Source organism: Phoca vitulina, unplaced genomic scaffold, assembly GCF_004348235.1.
Source record: "Phoca vitulina isolate PV1807 unplaced genomic scaffold, GSC_HSeal_1.0 scaffold41, whole genome shotgun sequence".
NCBI classification, from domain to species: domain Eukaryota; kingdom Metazoa; phylum Chordata; class Mammalia; order Carnivora; family Phocidae; genus Phoca; species Phoca vitulina.
This window is the reverse complement of record NW_022589744.1, coordinates 12,498,265-12,508,118: the sequence shown is the minus strand read 5'-3', so window position 1 is coordinate 12,508,118 and position 9,854 is coordinate 12,498,265. Positions and strand designations below refer to the sequence as shown.

At 59.3% G+C, this 9,854-nt stretch overlaps 1 protein-coding gene across 2 annotated transcripts in view; it reads right to left on the bottom strand.

Moving 5' to 3' along the window:
• The window catches only part of MGAT5B (alpha-1,6-mannosylglycoprotein 6-beta-N-acetylglucosaminyltransferase B), a 68,863-nt gene extending 62,657 nt beyond the window's left edge, over positions 1–6,206 (bottom strand). The window contains exons 1-2 of one of the 2 annotated variants that reach the window (XM_032429411.1): positions 5,776–6,206; positions 1,924–2,036 (exon numbers count right to left, since the gene is read on the bottom strand). In XM_032429411.1, coding sequence (XP_032285302.1) covers positions 1,924–2,036; positions 5,776–5,843 — 181 coding nt within the window. In that variant the 5' untranslated portion in view covers positions 5,844–6,206. The remainder of the gene's footprint in view (positions 1–1,923; positions 2,037–5,775) is intronic. The other variant, XM_032429410.1, reaches the window with a different exon arrangement.
• Between the last annotated feature and the right edge of the window lie 3,648 nt (positions 6,207–9,854).

Here is a 9,854-nt window from a genome sequence, read left to right as displayed (position 1 = left end):
CACACACACACACACCTCTAATCTAACTGCGTGACCCTGGGGAAGTCCTCTCCCCTCCAAGGCTCTGCCCACCCCTGAGACATAGATCTGGTTGGAGTTGGGACTCCTACCTCCTCTACCAGGCAAAACTGCACAGTGCACAGCTCGGCAGGGCTCCCACAAGCCCCTTGTACTTTGGGGCACTGGCCCCATCCCCTGCCAGGGAGATGAGCAGAAGAACCAGAGCCTAGCCATACACCTCTCCTCCCCCAGCCCCCAATTCCCATCTCTTGGATCCTTGACCTTTCTGGAGGTCCAGCTTCCTCAAGCCCCCTGTAGCAGCCACCCAGGGGGATACGCCCCCTCTCCAGAAGTGGCTTGAGCATCGCTCCTCACACCCCATCTCCTCACACTCCATGTCCCCCATCATCCACTCCCGCACCTGTGACCTCCAGTACCCCTCCCCAAGCTGCCCCTCAAGTGTGCCTTCACAACCACCCACCCCCCCGCCGCTTTCAGCCTCAATTCACGCCCATCTCCTATGCAGAAATCCCAGCATCTCCTCGGCCCTTTTCCCTAAACAACCTTTTCTGCAGTGTCCCCATCTCAGACTAAACACATCCAATAAATATTGATGGAGCTTGTACTACTTGCTAGATGCTGCTCAAGCCCCTTCGTATGTGTTATCTTAACACGACTCATGACAATCCTGGGCAGACAGGTATCGTCCCCATTTATCAGAGGAGAAATCTGGAGCTCAGAGAGACTGACGCATCTCTGCGAGTCAGAGGGGGGATACGTTAATTTACATTCAGGCTTGAATGACTAATAAATGTGAAATTTCTGCCAGGAGCTTTGCAAGTTTAAAGAAGTACATGTTAAACCTAAGGAATGGATCTAATGATGAGATGCCAGATGGCATAACAAGTGCCCCTTGGAGCACCCACCCTAGATGACAGCACATGCTCCTTGAGGGTATATTTGCCATTGGGAACAGGGAAGCCACACAGCTGGGCCTTGGGGGTTTGAGAAAGTGGACTTCAACCAGAGACGTCCCCAGAGTAGCAGGGGAGAGCCCACCGAGCCAGCCTGCTGAAGAGTTCCAGAAACCCTATTTGCCCCAGCTACCCCACCACCCTGTGTCCCTCCTTCCCACGGTGACCAGAAGAACCCCCGTGACCCACTAAGCAGGACTCTGCACTGTTTGCCATTCTTCACTGAGTAGAAAGAGAAGGGAGGAGGGCCCATCTTCAGGAGGTCTCCCAGGTCTGGACCCCATCACACACCCATGACGTGAGCTCATTCAATCCCACCCCTTTCCTTCCCTGTAGGTGAGTTCAGTGACTTGGCCAATGGCACAGAGCTGGTAGATAATGAAACAGGTACAACCCAGGTCCATCTGGTCCCCAAAGCCCGTGCTCTGAACCCCTGTTCCACCGCCTCACAAGGAGCCACAAAGGTCTGGACTGTGTCCCAAGAGCTCAAGGATAAGACACGTGAGCCCATGGCCAGGCTGCCCTCTGTCTCTCCCACCCCCACCCCCTCGGCTGTGGCCATTGCGTGTGTCAAAAGCACAGAGTATGTGAGTCTCAAAGGGACAAGTGTCATTCAGAAACACTCCCCTCCACAAACACACTAGAGAAGCAACTCAAGCAGCCTCTTCTGATGCCTGGGAAGCCCTAACTCAAAGGCCCATCCCTGGCCGGAGAGTCTGGGCCAGAAGAAGCCCGATGATCACAACCGGGACCAAAGCCATAACAGTGTGCGGGGTCACATAGCCTGAGCCAAGGCCCCTCTCCATTCCCACGTCCATAGATGTGGTAGCCTGGATCCCTGGGACAGAGCCTCAGGGAGTCCCTTGAGTTGCTAGGTTCAAGGGCCTCCTTCTCCTCAACCCACAAACACCTGCACCCATTTCTGACTCCCCTTTCCCCACCAAGATACCTTCTGTGCGGATGGTGAAGGGGGAGTCCCCCGGGCGCCGGGCAGAGAACTGGCCTCCCAGAGACGTCATCAGGAAGCAGAGTGAGAAGAAGCCGATGCCCAGGACAAAGAGCCTGCAGAGAGCAACAGGGCAGGTCAGAAACAGGTCAGTGGAATGCACCCCTATCCAGCAAAGGCTCTGTACAAATGAGTGGGTGAGGGAGTGAGGATGGAACAGATGGATGGAGGAACAAAAGATCCAGGGCTGAGCCTGGAATAAAGAGAGCTCGACTACAAGGAGCTGGCCATGAGGCTCACACAAAACCCCAAGGGACAATGATACAGGCATAGCTCGGGCAAGTTCCAGCCTCCAGATAGAGCCTGGCTCATTAGCAGAGGTTCTCAATGTGTGCTCCCCAGACCAGCAGCACCGGCATCACCTTGGGATTGTTAGAAATGCAAAATCTTGGGCTCCAGTCCGAGGCTTACCAAATCAGACACTCTGGGGGTGGTGCAAGCAACGTGTTTTAACAAGCTCTCCAGGCAATCCTGACACATGCTAAAGTTTGAGAACCACTGGTATAAATGGAAACAGCAGGCGCTGATGCCAACCAGAGGGCAAGTAACTGGTCCAGACGAAACCCACCTGGATCCCGTCATTCACCTGCGCCCAGCTCAGCGCTGTGCACACAGGTCTTGCCACGGCGCTGGCTTGAACACCTCCTTATCATGTTCGAGGGGGGTGGCATGTGCCCCCACCCCTACCAGAGGGTAAGATCTACAAGGCCAGGGCCCAGAGTCTCCCTAACCCACATCTCTACCAGGCAGACACATAGTAGTTGTCCGCACTGGACTGGGCAGAGTGAGTGGACACCAGTGCATGGGGGGTCATCCGGGGCACGGATCAGGAGAGCTGGGCAAAACAGGACTCTTGTTCATTCCTTCAACACACAGTTGAGTATTTCCCAGGTGCCGGGCACTGGGGTAGCCCCAGGGGGACAGCAGGGAACCCCAGGCTCCTGCTGCTTCCTCACCAGGTGCTGGGTCCCAAACAGGAGAACTGAGCTAACCAACGTGGGGGAGGCCAGAGGTGGCAGTTGTTCTGGGACCTTGAATGTATCAGAGGACTTGCAAACCTGGCGGAGCTGAAAAGGGAGTCTCCCACCCTGGTCAGGATGAGGAACCCCATCTCATGTGGAGCCAGGCGCACCACAGGGAGCCCCCACAAATCACGCTAGAGGCCTCCAGCCCTCTCACCTGCACCCGCCACCCTCAAGCCCACATTCGTTTGTATCTCCAGGCAAGACCTGCTTTATGCATTTTAATCTTCATTATTTGAAGCTGGCAGAGCAATATTTAATTAAAACTTGGCCCATTAAAGAAAACACACAATTGTAGAAGAAAATAAAAGCACAACAAAATTCCCACCCCATATTTAAATGAAGCTGTTGGAGATTAAATCAGAGAAGGTGCAGAACCCCCAAAGCAGAGAAAGCACTGAGGGCTTCCCCCGGGAGAGGACAGGGAGGACAGGTGAGACAGCGTAAGAGACACTGCTCCCTCCCCTCTAAGGACCCCCTCACTGAATTCCACCACGCTTGGGGATGAGGCCCTGGGATCCCAAAATGAAGCCAGGCTGCTCTCAGCACAGTAGCCAGAGAAACAGTGGAGGAGGTCGGTGGTTGCACACCCAGGAAGATCCTGAGGGAATCAACTATTCGTCCTCCCAGCCTGAGGACAAGGACGGATTCCTCAAGTTTATTGTCCCTCACTTCCCCAAACCCTCTCCACAGCTATGGGGACTGTATTTAGAGCTAGGGACCTGGGCTGCAGGGTCCAAACACCTGCTATGAAAAAGGGGTCTAAACTTTTAGCCCAGAATCTGGAGTCCCCAACACACCTCATCTGCATCTCTCTCTGCCGGACCTCAATCCTAGGGCCATTTACAGTAGATTCAAGTTAAAATGGTTTCGTCCACCCATGTTATCTATTCAAGCTACATTCCAGGAGCAACTACAGAATAAGGTTCCTGCCAGAGGGAAAACAGGGGGAACAGGGCCCCCAGTCTGCCCTTAAAAACTAACAAGTAGAGGTGACGTGGTGGGAGGCCAGCCCCCCTCCATCTGAAGGGGATACAAAGACTCCACTGGTGGCTGTGGGTCTCTGGGCAGCCTAGGGAGACACTAGGTGAAGACACACAAGTCGAGGGGAGGGGAACCTATGCAATCCCCCCTCTGAATCCTGCCTTCAGATAAGAGCCCGGAAGAGTCAGGACCCCAGAGGGAAGGAGCTCTGGGGAGCGGGCGCTGTCCGTGGTGCTGGCTACCGCGGCTGCCTCCAATTGCACCAGAAAATGTCCAGTCAAAGCTGGACACCCAGTTGGCTGGCCCTCCCATGACTTGGAAGGCGGGGTCAACATGGGGCGGCAGACTCGGGAAGAGGACCCTGTAAATGCTCAGCGTCAGCAGGGGATTGGAGGATTTCCCTGGAGGAGTAAGGCCCTTTCCAGAGATGCCCACTTCCTGCCCTGCTTCCGTGGGAACCTTCTGTCAGGGCTCTTTTGGGGCTCCAGCCACCTCCCTGTCTCCTGCCCTAGGCCCTACCTTCAGCACCGCCAGCTCTACGATCCTCCCCTCCCGCATGCTCCAGATGGTGGTGGTCCATCATGACCCCTGCCCTCACGAAAGCTGTCTCCTCAGCTCCACACAACAAGCCCGGCCCACCCAGGAGGTGCTGGGGAGGCCGGAGACACCTGAGCCACGGTCTCCCCGCCAGGGGCTGAGAGGGAGACCAGCGGGGGCCTGGCAGGGGCGGGGGATCAAAGCCCGCCCCTCCCGCAGCCCAAACCTCTGGCGCCTCTGCCTGCCCACTTCCTGCCCCAGCAGAGTGGACCGCACCCGCACCACACCCACCCCGTGGCCCTGTGGGGAGTGCAACTCCCACCCCTCCCTAGGTGCCCTCTGCTGCCCAGTCTCCCTGGGCAAGGTGGCTCTCCCACCCCGCTGGGCACCCATCGCTTAGCATCTCCTCCCTGATCCAGGCCGCAGGCCAACTCCGCAGGCTCCAGGGAGAGGAGAGAGCTGCGCCGGCCCTACCCGGCTCTGGGGCCCCCGGGATGGGTTCAACAGAGACCAGCCAGCCCCGCGTGGCCCCAGCCCTGCCTAGCCTTGGTCGCCCAAGATTGGGGTGGGGGGGATCGATCTTCGCCCCCGTCCTGCCTCCAGAGGTTCCCGGAGGTCCCGGCTCCCGCTGCCCTGGAGCCCCACAGCGCCGCCCCTGCCGCCAACCCTCCATGGCCCGCGATCCAGGGTCGAATTCCCAGCAGAAGGGCTGGGAGCGGTCCTTGCTCCTATCTCGAGGACCTTCCCGATGGAGACAGGCCCACACCCCGCAGCGAGAAGGGGAGTGCGAGCAGAAGGCGGGGGCAAAGGGGTGGCACAGGTGGAGGACTCAACCCAGGGCTCGAGGCGCACGCTAGATGGGGGTGCCGCCCTGCACAGCGCACTAACTTCGCCACCGGGTGGGGCCGTCTGCAAAGTGGGAAGGACCCCAAAGGGCAGGAAAGGGGCGCCCGGGGCGAGGCCCAGGACCACAACCTGGGTGCTTTCTGCCCCCATTCCCACCCTCGCATCCCGAGTCCTCTCCAACCTAGACCAACTCGAGACACGTCTCAGATTGCCCACCCCTCCCCACCCAAACCCGAACCTCGGCTCCATCCCTTTCACAGCCCCACTGGTCACCACAGGGGTTGAAGCACGAACCGCCCCCTCTGCCACTGGGACAGGCACCCTCTCAGGAACGACCTCGCCCACCCCTACCCGGCGCCCCCTCGGGGAAAAAGACCTCCCCGCGCCAACCGGGAGAGAACTTTACCGAAACGGTCTCAGGGTGACCAGGCATCTTCTGACCATTATCTTCCCATCGGGGTTGACTGTGATCATTGTTCAAACTTGTCTGGGCGAGGAGCCGCGGGCCCTGCTCCCGCCGCGTCCCGGCAGCGAACCCGCTGCGGGCCAAAGCCGGGTCCGAGCGAGGCGGGGGGGCGCGGGGACTCGGCGGCTTCGCTGCTCCGGCCGCAGCCGGCGGGGTTGGCGCGGCCTCCGCGGGCGGGCAAGGGGAGCGACGCGGCTGCCGGAGGGCGGCGAGGGCGCCCAGCCGGGCCGTCTCTGCGTCTCCGCCCTCCCCGCTTCACATTTTTGGGGCCGGGAGGCGGCGCGCCCCCCGACCGCCGGCCGTGCGTCTGCCTGCTCGGGCTCGCTCGCTGGGCGAGACGGCGCCGCGGCGCGCAGACGGGCTCCCCGCCGCGGGCGCCCTCATCCCCGGGCCCGCGCCCTCGGTGCCGACTAGAGGCGGCCCCGGGCCCGCGCCCCGGCCCCCCGCGCCTCCGGGCCGCGCCGCTCCCCGGCCCGGCACCGCGCCGCGCCCATGGCTCTCAGCGAGGGCGCCCCGCGCCCGCTCTGCCGCCCGCTCTCGGGTGTCGGGTGTCCGGCGTCCGGCCCCGCGCCGCGCTACGCGGGGAGGCGCCGCATTGTTTCCTCGGAGGAGGCGGCCGAGCGGCTGCTGGGGCGGCCCAGAAGCGGCCGCCGCGCTTCCTCGGCGCGCCGGCGCCACCTCGTGGCTGCGGCTCGGCAGCGCGTCCTCCCGGCCCGGGTTGGGGGGGTGGTCCCTGCGCCTCCCTCCAGCCTGTGTAACGTCCCCAGCCCCGCTTTCGGCTCCTGCGGAGCACAGAAAAGGTCGGCGCTGGGCGAAGACCCCCCCCCCCTTCCTCTGGTCGCTGCCTCTGCCCCTCGCCTCGTGGGCTTCTGCCCTGGTTCCTTCACACCAGCTCTGACGTCGCTCTGCAGCCCTCACCCATCCTCTGGCCCTGTCTGGAAGAAACTGCCGTGGCTCCCCTTTACTTACTGAGCTGAGTTCAAACTCCGCCTCTTGCGCTGTTCGTGCTCTTCCACTGAGCCCAGCAACCAGACCGCGCTGTGTAGACCGGGGGTCTAGTCTCAGATCCTCCATTAACCAGTGGCTGACGCCTACAAGTCAGGGAGACTCCAGAGCCTCAGTTTCTCCACTATGAAACGAGAGTGACCTGAAGTTGGCTAAGGCTCTTTCCAACTCTATAAAGCATTTACATGCCCTCCACCCCAACCTCCTCCACTTCTTGACTTTGGAGATGCGTCTTCCGCTGCAGCGGTGGGTCAGCGGCTTCTCCCAGTGCATCAAGCCAGGGCAGCTACCAGAGCCAGGCCCGCATTTGAGAAAGCACTCAGGCAGAAACAGCACTTGCCCGCCCAGACCTTGACCAAGCACAGACATGGAGGCACCTTGCTAGGAAGAGCCCAGGCCTCAGGCCACGTGTAAAAGGACACAGATGACCCTGAGGGTCCTTCCATCCCTGGCAATGATTCTGCAGTCTGGCTCTGAAGAGGAGAAAACCTTTCTTTTCAACCACCCGGCCCTGGTCCCATCCCGCTGGGGCCCTCACCCCCACCCCCTCTGCTAGCCCCCCTCCCGGCCCCATCTGAGCCATTTCTCACCAGCGATGACCCATGCTCCTGCTTTTCCTGCTCCTTCTTCATCAAAATTCACCTGTCCCGTGTTCCATCACCTCGCCTTGCTCTCTGCTAACATGAAAACAGACGATGAATTGGTGTTGGCAGATTAATGTTACTCCAGCTAGGTAACAAATCTGCATTGAACAAGGACATGCCGACCATGCCTCGGTGCAGAGGAGTGGCGAATGGTGGCGGGAGACAGGCATCATGGCAGGCTGGCCCAGGAGCTATCTGAGGGCAGGGGTCTCTGCCCGGCCCATACCGGCCACACACCCAGGCACTAATTTAAACCCTGATGTCGGGGCGCCTGGGTGGCTCAGTCGTTAAGCATCTGCCTTCAGCTCAGGTCATGATCCCAGGGTCCTGGGATCGAGCCCCGCATCGGGCTCCCTGCTCCGCGGGAAGCCTGCTTCTCCCTCTCCCACTCCCCCTGCTTGTGTTCCCTCTCTCGCTGTCTCTCTCTCTGTCAAATAAATAAATAAAATCTTAAAAAAAAAAAAACAACCCTGATGTCAAGGTGAACGCCATATCTACACTCAGGAATGAAATGGCCCTTGCAATTGTGTGTCTCTCCTGTAAGCTCGGGGGGGGGGGGGGGGCGGAATTAATGCTTCTGGCACTTTAGGCCAGAGGTGGAAGAGAGGCACAGCCACGTCTGGTTGGGCTCAGAAGGCGGGAGTGGGTCTCCATCCCCTCTGGGCCTTGCTCTCTAGCACGTGGGCTTTGAGGTAGGCAAGAGAAGGTGCCCGCTGCCATTTGCCAGCAGGCTGTGGCCAGGCAGGGAAGTGTGGGGTAGACAGTAGAAGATAACTCTGCGAGCCAGACCAGCCAGCCGCCTCCTTTCAGGCCGTTCCTGTCTTGTCGGCCTCTCGTCTACGGTAAAGACCAGGGTAAATGGTCCTGCGTGCTGTCTGTTGTAGATATTAGGAGGAAGTTTGTGAATCCTTAGTCATGCAACCTCGGGTACGCTCTCTTCGTGCCTCAGTTTCCTTGGCCGTCAGTCGGGCTCTTTAGAGCCTGCCTCCCAGGGGGACATGAAAATGCACCGGCTGGTGCATGTCAGCAGCCCGCTGCCTGGCGCCTGTGAGTCCTCGTGTTCGGCAGTTATGATTTTTCCTGCTACCGTCTCCCTGCGTGGACGCTGTCGGTGCCCCACCCTTTCCGTGGGCATGCACCTCTGCAGGCCAAAAGGCAGATTACCGAAGATACATGCAACACTGCCTGAGGCTTTATTTCTGGCTGTGGGAATATGCTCAAACATGCAAGAGCAAGACAGAAGTGTCAGGGCCCTAATGCCCTGGAAGCAGCCCTCAAGGAACGGACAGATACCCATTTCCCTCTCCCTCGGGTGGGATGCTCCTGCACGTTCCACATCGGCTCCCAGAGTTCCGCAGTGAGACTGTGCTCCAGCTGCCCATGGTGGTGGCCGGCTCTGCAGCACACCCCGTGCTGGCTTTCTTCCCCTCCTTGCCTCATCCCCTACTCTTCTGTCCACGCTCCCAGGGTCACCTCCAAAATAAACTACGGGCACTTGCATCCTTGTCTGAGAACCTACTTCCGGGGAACCCAAGCCAACACCCTGCCCTCCAGGCCAGAGGTTCTCAGCCCAGACTCAGCGGAATCCCCTGCAGAACCTAACAGAACAGAATCTCCCTACCTTGATTCCATCCCAAAGATGGGGCCTGGGTACATTTGTTTTCTTAATGCCATGGGTTATGCCAACATAACTGGCCAGGATGGGGAACCACGGTTCTAGAGAAATAGCCACGGCCTTCTGAGAAGGAACCAGAGCCACCCTAAACAAACTAGAAGAGATTAGAGAAGCAGGAATTGGGGGGCACAGGTCGTACCAGATCCCAAAAACATCCTTTTCACTCTTTCTCTCTTGAGGCTACAAACAGAACCACAGGCTAGCCCATCGTGGGCATCAGGCCATAGACTGCATCAGCCTGGGCACTTGGAATACAGCGCTTCCTGGTCTCCCCTGCAGCCCTCCACGTGGGCCTGAGGCCTAGCTGGAGGCTCAGAAGCCCGGAGCAGCAGGAGGCTCTGGGGGGCTGGAGGGCCTCTGTCCAGAAACGGGGAGCAGGACTCCGGGGAAGGGATTTGGGAGAAGTGGGTGATTCATACTGTGCAGGGGTATCATACTCAAGATCCCTAGGGGTCGGCCAGGCAAAGAAGGGAAGGAGCCCTAGTCATCCCCTAGGCCCACGATAACAAACTAGCATGTCGGAGGGGCTTAAAATAAGAGGAATCCGTTCTTTCAAGGTTCTGGCGGCCAGAAGTCCTAAATCAAGGGTTTGGCAAAGTCGGTTCCTTGTGGAGGCCCTGAGGGAGAGTCTGGCCCATGCCTCTCTGCTGGCGTCCAGTGGGGGCCAGAGATCCTTGGCATTCCTTGGTTGGCAG